This window comes from Cryptomeria japonica, chromosome 9 (genome assembly GCF_030272615.1).
Source record: "Cryptomeria japonica chromosome 9, Sugi_1.0, whole genome shotgun sequence".
NCBI lineage: Eukaryota > Viridiplantae > Streptophyta > Pinopsida > Cupressales > Cupressaceae > Cryptomeria > Cryptomeria japonica.
In genome coordinates, this window is record NC_081413.1 from 610343659 (window position 1) to 610360544 (window position 16886).

The 16886-nt window shown below is 35.8% G+C and overlaps 2 protein-coding genes across 2 annotated transcripts; one reads left to right on the plus strand and one right to left on the minus strand.

Moving 5' to 3' along the window:
- Positions 1 to 584: 584 nt before the first annotated feature.
- Positions 585 to 2452, plus strand: LOC131042865 (importin subunit alpha-1-like). The gene has a single exon (XM_057976195.2). It carries the CDS (start codon positions 758 to 760, stop codon positions 2342 to 2344), a length of 1587 nt encoding a protein of 528 aa, XP_057832178.2. The 5' UTR covers positions 585 to 757; the 3' UTR covers positions 2345 to 2452.
- A 9893-nt stretch (positions 2453 to 12345) lies between these two features.
- Positions 12346 to 13538, minus strand: LOC131042861 (L-lactate dehydrogenase B-like). Its single transcript, XM_057976186.2, has one exon. The coding sequence runs from the start codon at positions 13417 to 13419 to the stop codon at positions 12517 to 12519; it is 903 nt and encodes a 300-aa protein (XP_057832169.2). The 5' UTR covers positions 13420 to 13538; the 3' UTR covers positions 12346 to 12516.
- Positions 13539 to 16886: the final 3348 nt, after the last annotated feature.

A 16886-nucleotide genomic window follows, 5' to 3' on the forward strand; every position in this document is an offset into this window, starting at 1 on the left:
CTTATAATATGTTCTTATGATGTGTAAGAGAGTTAGAAATATAGGGAGTTAATTTGGAAGCATAAAAAGCTTAATATAGAAATTTATTATTTGACATAGAATTCTTATTTTGGGATAGGGAATAATGATAAGGTGGACACCAATGTTGAGGGGGTCAATATTTTTTATGAGAAGTTGTAGGCACATAATTTTTGTTGGAATTATAATTTCAAGTTTAATTATTGGTGAAATAATCTTATAAATTTAATTTCAATGCAAGTGTGTTGTAATCTCCTTTCATTTGATAATATGTTGCATAATTTTTGAATTGGGGTTAAATTTCATTTTGAAAAATATATTTTCCATATAAATCATTATGTTATGGTATAATTATTTATATATATATATATATATATATATATATATGAATGTATTTATTTAGTTTTAATAATAAAGAAAAAACGTTATATCAACGGACTGAAAGACAAATTTAGAAATCACAATCTCTGGCAGCCGACTGAAATCGACATTTCTGTTATTTAACGCAAAATTCACTCGACTTTTAGTTCCATATTTTACCGCCCCATTATGCTAATCTGTTTCAACTACTGTTTCTTTCAAGCCTCTCACATCTGCTAAATTGAGCCCTTTTTAAGAATTTTTTTGGGTTTTTCGGTTTCAGTTTGGTCACATATTCGTTGAAAACCTTCAGTGCCCAGAAATATCAGCGAATCTTGTTTTTTTGAAGAGTTTTTGGGCGCACAGTTGATATTTTACAATGTCTTTGAGACCCAATTCTCGGGCAGAGCTGAGGAAGAAATCTTACAAGGCGGGTGTCGACGCAGATGAAGCTCGGCGAAAGAGAGAAGACAATCTCATTGAGATCAGGAAAAGTAAGAAGGAAGATAATCTCCTTAAGAAGAGAAGAGAAGGAATGCAATTGACTCAGGCTTTGCCGCAGTCTGATCTCGTGAAAAAGTTGGAGAGTCTCCCTGTATTTGTGGCAGGAGTAATGTCAAATGATCCTCATTTGCAATTGGAAGCAACCACTCAATTTAGGAAGATTCTTTCAATTGAACGGTGTCCCCCTATTGAGGAAGTTGTTAATGCTGGAGTTGTCCCTCGGTTGGTAGAGTTCCTCACAAGAGTTGAATTCCCTCAACTTCAGTTTGAGGCAGCGTGGTCTTTGACAAACATTGCATCAGGAACCTCAGAACACACACGAGTTGTAATTGATCATGGTGCAGTGCCACACTTTGTGCAGCTTCTTAACTCCCCAAGTGATGATGTTCGAGAGCAGGCTGTTTGGGCATTGGGAAATATAGCTGGTGATAATTTCAAGTTTAGAGATCTAGTTCTCGGTCATGGTGCTCTTATGCCACTCCTGGCCCAACTGAATGAGAAAACCAATCTATCGATGCTGAGAAATGCCACTTGGACACTATCCAATTTTTGTCGTGGCCTGCCACAGGCACCTTTTGAACAGACCAAGCCAGCACTTCCAGCTCTTGAACGCCTTATTCATTCCGATGATGAGGAAGTCTTGACGGATGCATGTTGGGCTCTTTCATACCTCTCAGATGGAACAAATGACACAATACAAGCTGTGATAGAGGCTGGTGTTTGTCGTAGACTTGTCGAGCTTCTGCTGCACACCAATCCTATGGTTCTCATTCCGGCTCTTCGCACAGTGGGCAACATTGTTACTGGAGATGATGTACAGACACAGTTCATGATTGAAAATCATGTGCTTGCATGCCTTTTACATCTCCTGACAAACCATCAAAAGAAAAGTATCAGGAAGGAAGCATGTTGGACAGTTTCAAACATCACAGCAGGCAATAAAGAACAAATACAAGCTGTCATTGATGCAAACATTATTCCTCCTCTTGTGAATTTGCTCCAAACTGCTGAATTTGACATCATGAAAGAGGCGGCATGGGCAATCTCCAATGCCACTTCGGGCGGTTCACACGAACAAATCAAGTATTTGGTGAGTCAGGGATGTATTAAGCCATTATGTGACCTGTTAGACTGCAAAGACCCAAAAATTGTATCAGTTTGTCTTGAGGGGCTTGAGAACATCCTGAAAGTAGGAGAGGCAGAAAAGGATCTAGGAAACACTAGTATAAATAGTTTTGCTCAGCTCATTGATGATGCTGAAGGACTCGAAAAGATTGAAAACTTGCAGAATCATGATAATGAGGACATCTATGAGAAAGCTGTGAAGATCCTTGAAACCTATTGGCAAGAAGATGATGAGGATGAGCAAAACATAGCTCCTCCTGGTACTGATGGCCAGCCGGCCTTTAGTTTTGGTACAAATAGAGCACAAGTTCCTCCAGGTGGTTTTGCTTTTGGTTGAGGAGGTGGATTTCTTTTTGCTGGATCATACAATGGGTGTTCAAAGTTTTGAACAATGATTTTGCCATTTCAAAGAAATGGGCTCAATATATAGGTGTTCATTATTTTTTAGGATATATAGAAGAGTTTCAAAATTTACTTACGGGCTCCCTCTGTCTTATGTTAAAATGAATGTAATCATAAGCGAGACCATATGACCGGCTTTCAAAGCTGCTCAATATAGGTGGTTCTGTTTTTTTAGATATATTGAAGTTTATCTCAATAGTTGGAGTTTTTGTCAGTCATTTCTACAATTCAAAGTGGACTATTAGAAAACCTCAATTTTTATGAATTTAATGGGTAAATTGTATTCAATTTGGCAGTATGGTTTCAAAATTTTACTTACTGGCTGTCTTTGTCTTATGTTAAAATTGAATGTAATCATAAGTGAGATCATGTGACTGACTTTCGAAATTTAAAAAAAAAATAATAATTAAAAAAAAAAGAAAAAATGAACCTACAATGTCCTCAAAACTGCACTCACTCCCATCCACTCCTCTCCTACCCCCTCCTCGCTCTCCCCAAGCTCCGTCCTCTATCCACTCCTCTCCTACCCCCTCTTTGCTCTCCCCAAGCTCCCCCCTCTGTTGGAAAGATGGGTCCCCCCTTCCTCTAATTAAGGCCAAACTGATCCACTCTACCCTTGCTGACTCTGAAGATATTCTTGCCCACCTCAACAACATCTGGAACCTCACCTGGGATTCTAAAAGTGGCACACTAGTCTTTTGAGATTCTGGTCTAATCTAACTGAGCCAAAAAAGAATTTTTTTGCTTGGAAACTCCTGCTTCATAAATTGCCACTTAAAAATAACAATGGTGACCCCCTACCGTGTAAACTCTGTCGACTCCCTGAGTCTGTGCCTCATATTTTCTTTGAATGTCATTTTGCCAAAGAAGTCTAGAAATTGTTTGGCATCTCAGTTAATAACAAATGTTTTTCTATTGAAGAGGTGGTACTTGTCTATGTTAGAGGTGGCAATAAATGTGCTAATCTTTTTTGGTTTGTTCTCTCCTTGGAAATTCTTTGGATCATTTGAAAATCTAGGAATGGTGATGTGTTTATTGGAAAGGGTAGATACCTCACTGAGTCTCTTAGGAGACTCATTCGCTACCTTGTTGCTATACAGGTCACTGTGGTTCTACGACTGGATGAAGACAAGTTTGACAGATGGCTGAAGAATGAAACAACTCTTGTATTCATCCAAGAGCTCTCCCATGGCTTCACTTGGGATTGTATGGGAAGCAACAAGACACATTTTGAGTAGGCATTGATGAGATTTATGCAAGAGATGGAAGCAAGACAATAGAGGGAGGATTTTATCAAGCTAGAACTGGAAGGTCTGCCTTCCCACCCCTTCAGAGATCGGTTTGCCGAAGGAAATGTGCTGGTATGGTGTGAGGGGGAGCTAGGATGGGCTGTGTGGCTCCCCCTCGTGGGTGACAATAATGATCTCGACTCTTCCTTCCTATTTAGCTAGCTTTCAATCATCTATGCTATATTTTTGTTATGGGACTCATCTTTGTAATTATGTATCTTAGTCGCATCCTATGTATATGGCCTTATAATATGGCTTGCATTCCTTCCTGACATGGTTTTGTCTGCACTTTGTGATTTAATTCGCTAGCTGGCTGTGTGTTCTTCAGCCAAGACTTTTGAATTTTGTAATGATGTTATATGATACTTAATACAATTTTTTTAAATAATAAATTCTAATTAAATTTCATGTACATTACCCCTTTCAATATTAATGTAGGAAGCTATTTTTACATTCCTTGATTCCTTGAATAATTAAAATTATAACTAGATTTGTAACTATAATATAGTATTGGCACAATCTCAAGCAAAGCTCCAACTTGACACATCAAATAAAATTCATGATTGTGATCTAATAAACTTCTTGCAAATGAAAAAATAAATATAAAGCATTATTTTTAACATGAATCCAACTTTTGTATTGTAGTGTAAATTTTTCACTATAAGGTCCCATTTACTTCAATAACACATTAGGTAATCTACAAGAAAATCACCATGAAGAAAACAAATGTAACTTAAACCATATTTGATCCAAAAATAAATAATATTTAACTTAAATAAGACTTATGTTTATAGAGCCAAAATTTAATTCATAATAAACTAAGTCAAATAAACAAGTTGAATCCAAAATAGAATACACCAAAAATAAATTGATGCCAATCAAAATATAAATCGGTATTAATTATAGAAGCAAGTTACATTTCAATTGACAGAAACATGACACTTCAATTTGATTGATTGATTATTAAGTAATCTATTGATTTCTTTGAATAAACACCACATAAAATTTATATAGTATAAACAAACAAAACATACAATTTACCAAAACCAATTTTAAAGGGGAATGTAAGATGATCTAAAATAATAAAATTTAAAAAACATCTCAAATTTCTTTGTATCGAGGGTTGGGTTTGTATAGTTTTTCCATTAGTCGTTTGGGTTATTACTCCTTTATGGACTCAAAATTAAAATAATAAAATTTAAAAAACATCTCAAATTTCTTTGTATCGGGGGTTGGGTTTGTATAGTTTTTCCATTAGTTGTTTGGGTTATTACTCCTTTATGGACTCAAAATTATACTCCACAAATTTTTTGGTTAGTATTCAAGGATCTAATTTATTTCAGCTAATTTATGTTTAATATCTTTCCAGTGGCATCCTATAATATAGTCTTATGATGTGTAAGAGAGTTATAAATATAGGGAGTTATTTTGGAAGCATAAAAAGCTTAATATTTAAATTTATTATTTGACATAGAATGTTTATTTTGGGATAGGGAATAATGATAAGGTGGACATCAATGTTGAGGGGGTTAATTTTTTGTATGAGAAGTTGTACATGTACATCATTTTTGTTGGAATTATACTTTCAAGTTTAATTATTGGTAAAATAATCTTGTAAATAATTTCATTGCAAGTGTGTTATAATTTTCTTTCATTTGATAATATGTTGCCTAATTTTTGGATTGGAGTTAAATTTATATTTCAAAAATATTTTTTCCATATAAATCATTAGGTTATGGTATATCTACCTATGAATGTATTTATTTAATTTTTATAATAAATTCTAATTAAATTTCTTGTACATCACTCAATATTAATGTAATGTAAGAAGTTATTTTTGCATTCCTTGATTCCCATTAGTTTTTCTACATCCACGTCTACCAAGGCTAACTCACTGGTGAGCTCCTGGGTGAGAATCGTTTGCGCCACCGCCATTCCCACATTTCCCACGCCCACTACTGTGATCTTTGTGTTTCCGTTATTCGGATGCAGTGGCTCTGCACCTTCGATTGGCTTGAAGAAGGTGCTGGCTATGTCTATGCCCAAATCCCCTGAACTCATTCTTTTTCGACCCTTCTCCATCTTGTTTGGTTTCTTCAGACTTGAGCCTCGCTTAATATAGTCATCGGTTGCCTCGAGTTCAAGGAAAACATAGCGGCGAATCTCACCATTGCATGTTCGTTTCTAGAAGTGGGTAGCAGATAATGGAATAAGTCTTTGTATTACAACCGCCTTTTAGCCCCCTGATTGCCATTATAAACCACCTAGAAGCTTGCTTCATGTGCTGAAACTTCATATGGGTGCCGTCAGATCGTAATGAGTGAATTGACCAACTGAAATACCTAATCGAGAATGCTGAACTGGTCATCCAAACCGCCGCCTCCAAAACGACATATTGTTTTGCTTCCTTTCCAGGCAAGTTTTCTTTCTTGGCGACTCATTAATGTCTGTGTTGAAGGTAACACCAGGATGGGAAAAAACTGACATAGGGAAAGGTTGAGATTTGTACGTAACTTGAAGCACCTTTCACAGAGACTTTTAGCAGATAGGCTATTATAATGGGCAACCTTTATCCAGCATCCAAAATTTACCATTGACTGTATTTAATAATTAGTTAGAAAAAAAAATTTCTTAAAAAACAGGATCAAATGATAAATGTGCTTGGTAAATCTGAGTGCTGCATAGACAAGGGCATTATAATGTGGGCTTTGTCCACGGGCACCGGAATTGTCTCACGTTCACCTGGAATTGTCTAACGTCAGTAAAAGTATTAATTTCCATTCGTCTGCCATTTCTAACATGTGTCGTTTTGCCTTGTTTTATTAACGCATTATAACCGTTTGACGAGGCACGGTTATTCTGGAGGGGGAGGCGGGAGCGACGAGATTGTAAAAGTTGTGCCACTCGGAGTGGATTACTCACAAGCCCTATGGGTTTAATGTGTATGTAATTAAATATAAAACATTTAATAATGTTTTTTACATATGTATTTGGAATGATTATGATTTATAATAGTTTATAAAATATTAAATAATTTTAAATTTTATTTTATCATAAACATAAATATTAAAAGACTCCATTGATATAAGACATGGATTTAAAAAATTGAAAATACAATGAGAGGTGAGGGTAAATTTCATTTAAATTGTTTGTTAGAGAGGTAAAAGTTATTATTTAATTTGAGATCAGTTATTGAATTATATGTGTTTGTATGTTTTTATATATATTGGTGTAGTTTTTGACGAATAGGCCTTCTCTATTAATTATAAATATTAAAGTACATATTCACAAAAAAAGGCCAGGGGATACAATATCACCCCGCGAGAGTCATACGACAAGATGCTGGAGTAAAAAACAAAGCTATTCATCAAAAAAATTCCTCAAGAAGCCAAAGCAAAGGCAGCCGAGGGAGGAGGATCTGGATCATCTTTCTTGCCCCATACATCAGTGGGGTTAGGAGTCGAGTCCAGCACGGACCACCCATCTTTAGGGTAAATAGGATATCCATTCTAAAAGCATGCCATATATGAGAAAACTTGAAGGAGATTCTAGGCGAATCGCCCAGAAAAGCCATATGCCAAGAAAAGGGCTCAGGCCGAAAAGGCCAAAAGAAATCATAGATCCAACTCCTGTACTGTTGAGCTCCACTACAAAACCAAAAAATGTGGATAAAAATTTCTGGGTGACCACAAAAAGGGCACCGAGGATCAAGAACCCCCAAAGGCTTAAGTCTGGAACCCAAAGGAAGCCCTTGAAAAAGCACACACCAAGCAAAGTCTGAAATCTTGGGTTCAGTGGTGGCGGACCAGACAACAAGAAACCTGAGTCTCCAGCAATTCTGAGACGACTGCAAGTGCCACCGCTGTTTGAGAATATGGACCATAGGCAAGTGGGGAACCAACCAGAGATAACCTATTTTGGGTTTCTAGTTGGTGAAAGGAGTCCAAGGTTACCACTTCCACTCTTTCCACCAAGGTCTGAAAGACTGAATACCAAGCTTATGTAACAAATCTGAGGGTAAGGCCGAAACCAGAAGGTCATAAGTATGTCGATCTAGTCGAGATAGACAAAACTGGACCTGGAGGTCATCCCATGATCGGAGACTCATAAAAGCTCTAGAAAACAGATCCTTAGGTGTTTGAAAGCCACATTTGTGAAAATGCAGACCACTAACACCCTGGATGTTGGCCAACGGTAACCCTTGCACTTGAAAAAGAGGAGACCACCAGAGGTTGTGTTGATTCATGGAGATCCCATCACGAAAACCATCACTTGCCCATCGAAGCCAAGGCTTGATAGCTTCCCAAGCATGCCAGATGCTTTTAACAACAAAAGTACCCTGGATCTGAACAGGGTCTTTCATAATGAGCAGGGTTTGAAAACCTATCCCCTTCCAAGCCAGCCTATTGTCAAGAAATCCTGAAGAAATGCAATGCCAAAGAAGGATTTTTAAAGCCTCGTCACCATAAAATATAAGTTTAAAACTAAAAATAAAACAAAACAAATATAGTCTATTTTATTCTAATACACCTTATATTGAATTACAATTAGACTCTATCTATATAATAAAAATATAAATTAATCCAAAATACTACAATATGAAATAATCACATATACTACCTGTGAATCAAATCGCTCATCACATCATTAACCTAAATGACTATTATTAATAGATAAACAAACCTATTTTTTGTTCTTTCTTTACTTTTCTCTATAGAAATATACATTATTATTCTTTAACCATTATCAGTAAATATTATAATTCAAAGATATTGACATCATAGTATTATTCATAAATCATATCAACGTCTATAATTAAAATTGAATGTAAGACTGAAAAAATCTATCAAAATTAAGTTTGAAATAGAAACTAAATAAATATATTAAATTGAATTATAATACACCTTATATTGATATGACCCTACCTACATAATAAAAATATAAAATAATCCTAGATACTATTAACAATCTATAAATCAAATCATCACCATTAACCTAAAGGCATATTTCTTACCTATTAGTAATAGAGGAATAAATCTATTGTTTATTCTTCCTTTATTTCCTTACATAGAAATCTACTTCCTTCTCCCCTCAATCATGACAACTAGCCAAGAATTATAGTCTCGAGAAGAAGTAGACGACACAGTTGAAATCTCAACAAATATGATATCCTCCCTTGTACGCCATGAAATAGACAGTTGCTTCTGAATGCCGAGAATGGCCTGAGCCGATCTTGCTACTGGAAAGGGGATGCGATATGCCATCTGTACGCAGGAGGTGACAACAACAGAAGGTGCACATCTTCATTATTGACTACAAAATTCACTACGAATGCTCAATTTGAGAAACAATCGAATAATCTAAAAAATTCACAAGGCTTGAGACTATTTCTTAACTGCTTTGCTACCATGAAATGATTTTCTAGAATCTAATAAATAAACAACAAACACAAATGAATGAAGTCAATCTAGTGTATTAAGATTTCTCAATGATCACGTGAACAAATCCTTGCATAAGTAGGCAAGGAGAAGGAGGTGAGATGGTTGGACACAACCACTGACTAACCCTCCAAGCATGCAACACTTGTAGCTTACTTAACAGGCAAGTGTGCATGCACAAGGTGTCTCCACAAGGTAGGGCACATGTCTACACCACATGAGGTGAGACAACTAACTCAACTAGTCTAAGTGAACTTAACTAAGTGTGAAAAAGTCAAACCTAGTCCTAACTAGTTTGATAATAACCTTGTTTACACTAACAAATTGTATCTAGAAATTATAAGAAAATGATGTCTAAAATATAAAATTTACTAGAAACTAGAATGAATAGATGCATGCATGTATTTATATGTTTATATAACCTTTGCACATAAGTAAATTAATATCAAATGTTAAATCAACATATCTCTAAATACAACTAAAGTGAAATACAATTTAAAGAAGAAAAATACAATATACACATTTTGTACTCACTAACACAACCTATTCAATTATGATTTAATTTCCTTTTGAAATTTTTTAAAATTTTAAAATTATTTATTAAAAAAAATATTATTTTTTAATAGACACAATTTTAAAGTAAAAATTTATATCATCATCTAATACAAATTTTCAAAAATATATTAATGAAAAAGACCCAATTGACTGGTGGATTATAATTATTACAATATTTAGATTATAGATATGTTTAAAATAACATATATTCTATTAAAAAAAATATTTACATTAGACTATTATTAAAATATTTAAAATATATTGTTTATTTCAATTTATATGGTCTTTAATAATTTATAGCCATAATATTACCTAAATATTTTAATTATTTTTTTCAATTAGAAGTTTAATATATTAATTTGTGTTTAAATACTTATATAAATTCTTTAAAAAAAATATTGTAGAATTATTGTAATTTACACTATTCAAAATTGAAAAAAAATAAGTCATGTAATATTTTAATTTTAAATTATATATATATATATATATATATATAGAGAGAGAGAGAGAGAGAGAGAGAGATGGTATCAACATCTATATTAAAATTGACTCGCTTTAGATTGATTTTTATTAACAAAATTAAATTTAAAACTCAAAACAAAATAAATATATTGAATTTTATTCTAATGCATATTATATTGAAATACATCTTATATTTTGGTACATTGTTGGAAGTTTGTATCAACATCTATGATTAAAATTAACTGTATATAGATTGAAAAAAAAGTTCTCACAAATTAAATTTAAAACTCAAAAAGAAAATTCAATTTTATTCTAATACTTCTTATCTTTAATGTAAATCAAACAACCTATATAATAGAAATATGAAATAATCTCATATACTACCTATAAATCAAATAACCCAACATCATTAATCTAAAATCAAATCTCTTAATAATAGATTACCTATTACTAATATATGAATATAGTTTTTATTCTTTCTTTTTTTTCCTACATAGAAATATATTTGATTCCCCTCCTATTAAACATTATCAATGGTTCAGAGTTATAGTGTCAACAAAGATGATCATTTCCATTTAACTTAAATTTAGAACTCCAAGCAAAATGAACGCTGGCCTGGCAGGGGCAGGTATGGTAATTTATGATCATAAGGTAAGGTTTGTTTAGGCTCGTTGTCATGTGATTGGTTTCAAGTCTAACAATTGTGCATAATTCTTTGCTTTGTCCTTTGGTTTGGATATGGCTATATCTTTGGGAATTAAGGACTTGATAATTGAGGGTGACTCTATGGTTATTATTCAAAGTGTCATGAAAAAGAAGTCAAATTGTTGGCAATTACAATATATACTTGATCATATTTTACAAAAATTACATTTTTTTGATTCCTTTTTTATTTCTCATTATTATAGGGAAGTGAATAAGATTGCAAATTTCTTGGCTAACTTAGCCATTGACAGTGAGGCTAATATGTGGGAGGTAAGTGTGGATGAGATCCCTTCCTTGGTTTTGGAATATTTGAAGTAAATAAGGGCATAGTTGTAGTCTTTATCAACCTCCTTATTTGGTGTGGGTTCTGCTATGCTTGATCACAATGTTTATTTTGTCAGGGTCTCTGATTATGGTTTCATTTCTGCTATGTGGTATCATTCTAACCAGTGGTTTGGAGAATTGTGTTTGATAGACAGGGGTAGTCAGAGTGGTGTTTTTTGGCAGCAATGGATATGCATCCTTTGGTGATCATACTTTAATCTTCCTTCTATATGCTTCTGTTAGCGGCTTCCTTTATATCTAATGCAGCTTATGTAATTAGGATGGGTTTTTTGATGTACTATGCCAATGGGCATTTGGTATTGGGTAGAATAGGCTTGTGTTATTTAAGCAATACTGAAGGGTTTTCTTATTGGTTCTTCCCCTTCAGTGCTTTTTGAACCAGACACTGTAAAAAAACTTATAAAATTTAATATAGTTCAGTGGTTCTATCCACTTTTATCCAAAATATATATATATATATATATAATGAATTTTATTGCAATACATAATATATTGAAGTATATATTATATTCTTTTACATTATTTTTAGAAGATTGTAATAATTGCCAACATTATAATTGACTCTACATAGATTGAAAAAAAAAGTCTAACAAATTAGATTTAAAATTCAAAACAAAAAAATATATTTTGTTTTATTCTAGTACTCCTTATATTGAATTACAATTAGACTCTCTTTATATAATGAAAATAAGAAATAATCCAAAAAACTATAATTTGAAATAATCTCATACACCACCTATAAATCAAATCACTCATTAAATCATTAACCTAAATGCAAATCTCTTACCTAATAGAGGAGCAAACCCACTTTTTGTTCTTTCTTTATTTTTCTACATAGAAATATACATTATTCTCTCCTAACCATTATCAATAAAAATTATAATTTAAAGAAATTGACATCATAATATTATTCATGAATCATATCAACATCTATAATTAAAATTGAATGGAAGATTGAAAAATTTATCAAAATTAAATTTAAAATAAAAACTAGATAAATATATTAAATTTTATTGTAATACACCTTATATTGATATGACTCTATCTACATAATAAAAATATAGAATAATCCTAGATACTATTAACGATCTATAAATCAAATCATTCAACATCATTAACCTAAAGGCATATCTCTTACCTATTACTAATAGAGGAATAAATCTATTGTTTATTCTTCCTTTATTTCCTTACATAGAAATCTACTTTCTTCTCCCCTCCTTAATCATGACCACTAGCTAAGAATTATAGTCCCGAGAAGAAGTCGACGACATAGTTGAAACCTCAACAAATATGATATCCTCCCTTGTACGTCATCAAATAGAGAGCTGCTTCTGAACGTCAAGAATGGCCTGAGCGGAGAGCCTGAGCTGCTGGGTCTCCTCCTCAGTCAAGTGAAAATTCACAGCACTAAGAACCCCTCTTCTTCCAATCAACGAAGGCAGGCTAAGAAAAACCTCATCTTCAATCCCATGAAACCCCTTCGCCAACACAGACACCGGGTGTATTCTCCTCTGGTTACGCAGCAAACTCTTGACCAAGTTAGCAGCTGAATACCCAATGGCCCAACAAGTGTACCCCTTGAGCTCAATAACCTCATAAGCACTATCAACAACAGCCCGATGAATAGCCTCCAAGTGGTGCTTCTCATAAGGGATCTCCTGCTTATTCAAAAACCCAAGCACCGGCATACCTCCAACACTAATGGACGACCACAGCGCCACGGAACTATCCCCGTGTTCCCCAACAATGTACGCCTCAACGTCCTGCGCATTAACATCGAGATGCTCAGCTATCATGAAGCAGAACCGTGAAGAATCCAGATTGGTGCCGCTTCCAATCACCCTATTCGATGGGAACCCCGAGAGCTTCCAGGCCACGTAGGTCAGAATGTCCACCGGGTTTGACACCACCAGGAGTATGGCCTCCGGGCTGTGCTTCACCACCTGCGGAACGATACTCTTGAAAAGCTGCACGTTCCGTTCAACCAGCGACAACCGGGACTCCCCTTCCCGTTGCCGTGCACCCGCCGTGATTATGCAGACGTCCGAACTGGCAGAGACGGTATAGTCGCTACCCGCCACGATCTTCGTCCGCGGAAGAAAGGCGGCGGCGTGTTGCAGGTCCAGCATTTCGCCCCTTAGTTTTTCTGCATCCACGTCTACCAAGGCTAACTCACTGGTGAGCTCCTGGGTGAGAATCGTTTGCGCCACCGCCATTCCCACATTTCCCACGCCCACTACTGTGATCTTTGTGTTTCCGTTATTCGGATGCAGTGGCTCTGCACCTTCGATTGGCTTGAAGAAGGTGCTGGCTATGTCTATGCCCAAATCGCCTGAACTCATTCTTTTTCGACCCTTCTCCATCTTGTTCGGTTTCTTCAGACTTGAGTCTCGCTTAATATAGTCATCGGTTGCCTCGAGTTCAAGGAAAACATAGCGGCGAATCTCACCATTGCATGTTCGTTTCTAGAAGTGGGTAGCAGATAATGGAATAAGTCTTTGTATTAAAACCGCCTTTTAGCCCCCTGATTGCCATTATAAACCACCTAGAAGCTTGCTTCATGTGCTGAAACTTCATATGGGTGCCGTCAGATCGTAATGAGTGAATTGACCAACTGAAATACCTAATCGAGAATGCTGAACTGGTCATCCAAACAGCCGCCTCCAAAACGACATATTGTTTTGCTTCCTTTCCAGGCAAGTTTTCTTTCTTGGCGACTCATTAATGTCTTTGTTCAAGGTAACACCAGGATGGGAAAAAACTGACATAGGGAAAGATTGAGATTTGTACGTAACTTGAAGCACCTTTCACAGAGATTTTTAGCCGGTAGGCTATTATAATGGGCAACCTCTATCCAGCACCGAAAATTTACTATTGACTGTATTTAATAATTAGTTGGAAAAACAAATTCCTGTATTTTATTTTTAATTATTTAAGAAACAGGAACAAATGGTAAATCTGGGTGCTGCATAGACAATGGCATTATAATGTGGGCTTTGCCAGGAATTGTCTCACGCTCACCCGGAAAAGATTTTGATGCTATCCCGCTAAAATCAATGAAATCCCGATGACAGTAAAAACAATTAATGTTTCAAACGTCAGTAAAAGTATTAACTTCCATTCGTCTGCCATTTCCAACATGTGTCGTTTTGCCTTGTTTTATTAACGCATTATAACCGTCTGACGGGGCCCGGTTATTCCGGAGGGAGAGGCGGGAGCGACGAGATTATAAAAGTTGTGCCCCTCGGAGTGGATTACTCACAAGCCATACGGGTTTAATGTGGATGTAATTAAATATAAAACATTTAATAAATTTTTTTACATATATATTGGAATAATTATAATTTATAATAGTTTATAAAATATTAAATAATTTAAAAATTTATTTTATCATAAACATAAATATTAAAAGACTGCATTGACATAAGACATGGATTTAAAAAATTGCAAATACAATGAGAGGCGAGGGTAAATTTCCTTTAAATTGTTTGTTAGAGAGGTAAAAGTTATTATTTAATTTGAGATCAATTATTGAATTATATGTGTTTGTATGTTTTTATATATATTGGTGTAGTTTTTGATGAATAGGCATTCTCTATTAATTATAAATATTAAAGTATATATTCACAAAGAAAGGCCAGGGGATACAAGATCACCCCGCGAGAGTCACACGACAAGATGCCGGAGTAAAAAACAAAGATATTCATAAAAAAAATTCCTCAAGCAGCCAAAGCAAAGGTAGCCGAGGGAGGAGGATCTGGATCATCTTTCTTGCCCCATACATCAGTGGGGTTAGGAGTCGGGTCTAGCATAGACCACCCATCTTCAGGGTAAATAGGATCTCCATTCTAAAAGCATGCCATATATGGGAAAACTTGAAGGAGATTCTAGGCGAATCGCCCAGAAGAGACATATGCCAAGAAAAGGGCTCAGGCCGAAAAGGCCAAAAGAAATCATGGATCCAACTCCAGTACTGTTGAGCTCTTATACAAAACTGAAAAATGTGCATAAAAGTTTCTGGGTAACCACAAAAAGGGCATTGGGGATCAGGAACCCTCAAATGCTTAAGTCTGGAACCCAAAGGCAGCCCTTAATAAAGCACACACCAAGCAAAGTGTGAAATCTTGGGTTTAGTGGTGGCGGACAAGACAACAAGAAACCCGAGTCTCCAGGAATTCTGATAAGACTACAAGTGCCACCGCTGTTTGAGAATATGGACCATAGGCAAGTGGGGAACCAACCAGAGATAACCCATTTTGGGTTTGTAGTTGGTGAAAGGAGTCCAAGGATACCACTTCCAATCTTTCCACCAAGGTCTGAAAGACTGAATACCAAGCTTATGTAACAAATCTGAGGATAAGGTCGAAACCAGAAGGTCATAAGTTTGTCGATCTAATCGAGATAGACGAAACTGGACCTAGAGGTCATCCCATGATCAGAGACTCATAAAAGCTCTGGAAAATAGATCCTTAGGTGTTCGAAGGCCACATTTGTGAAAATGCAGACCACTAACACCCTGGATGTTGGCTAGCGGTAACCCTTGCACTTGAAAAAGAGGAGACCACTAGAGGTTGTGTTGATTCATGGAGATCCCATCACAAAAACCATCACCCGCCCATGAAGCCAAGGCTTGATATCTTCCCAATCAGGCTAGATGCTTTTAACAACAAAAGTACCATGGATCTGAACAGGGTCTTTCATAATGAGCAGGGTTTGAAAACCTATCCCCTTCCAAGTTGGCCTATTGTTAGGAAATTTTGAAGAAATGCAATGTCGAAGAAGGATTTTTCAAGCCTCGTCGCCATAAAAAAGGTTCAGATTATCCATTTAACACATAAGGCAAGCCCTTGTTTCTGGGTAGAAATAAGGTCGAGCCCTCCAAACTCCTTGGGTAGACAACAATACTCCCAAGCGACTCTATGGAAACCTTGATGGTCGGACCTAGAGGCCCAAAGAAAAGCCCACAGAAGTATTTCCATCTTAATGTAAGAGGCCTTAGAAGGAGCCCAACATGAAGAGTAATAGACATGGGTGGTAGCCAAAACCTTCAAACAAATTTGAAATTTACCAGCTAGAGAGAGAGGCTTGGTAATCCAATAGGCCAACTTTTTCTCAATCCTGGGTAAAACAACATTCCAAAGATCCATAGGTGAAGCTTGAAAGGCAACCCAGAAAGCAAAAAAATTTGCCATGATGAAGCCATTTCCAGTCATATTGAAGAATCCAAGGCGGGGTAGGAAGAAAAGACTACCTATAACATTGCGTCTTGTGCCATTGAATGGTCGAGCCAGAAGCCAAGAAAAAGGTCTCCAGACATTGGAGAGCGGTGTGTATATTATCTTCTTCCTCAATGAGAGTGAGGAAGGAGTCATTTTCAAAATGACCACTGACAAGTTGAGAAGGTGACTCAGGTAGGGAGATACCATAGACATGCCCCACAGAGATAGCATTAGCAAGTAAGTATCTAAACCTCTCTGTCGTAAGAACATATAAAGTAGGAGCCAGAGGACATCCCTGGTGAATGGATCTGAAAAGGCCGAAAGCCTCAGATAGATGACCATTAATGGTGATATAGGCTTAGGCATCCCCAAATAACATCTGGACAGATTGAATGAATCTGGGGCCGAAGCCAAGAGGTTTGAGCATAGCCAAAATAATTGGCCACTCAATGCGATCATATGCC

Excerpts from the sequence above, each read along its gene's own strand:
- LOC131042865 (XM_057976195.2), top strand. The coding sequence starts at position 758 with ATGTCTTTGAGACCCAATTCTCGGGCAGAGCTGAGGAAGAAATCTTAC.
- LOC131042861 (XM_057976186.2), bottom strand. The coding sequence starts at position 13,419 with ATGGCGGTGGCGCAAACGATTCTCACCCAGGAGCTCACCAGTGAGTTA.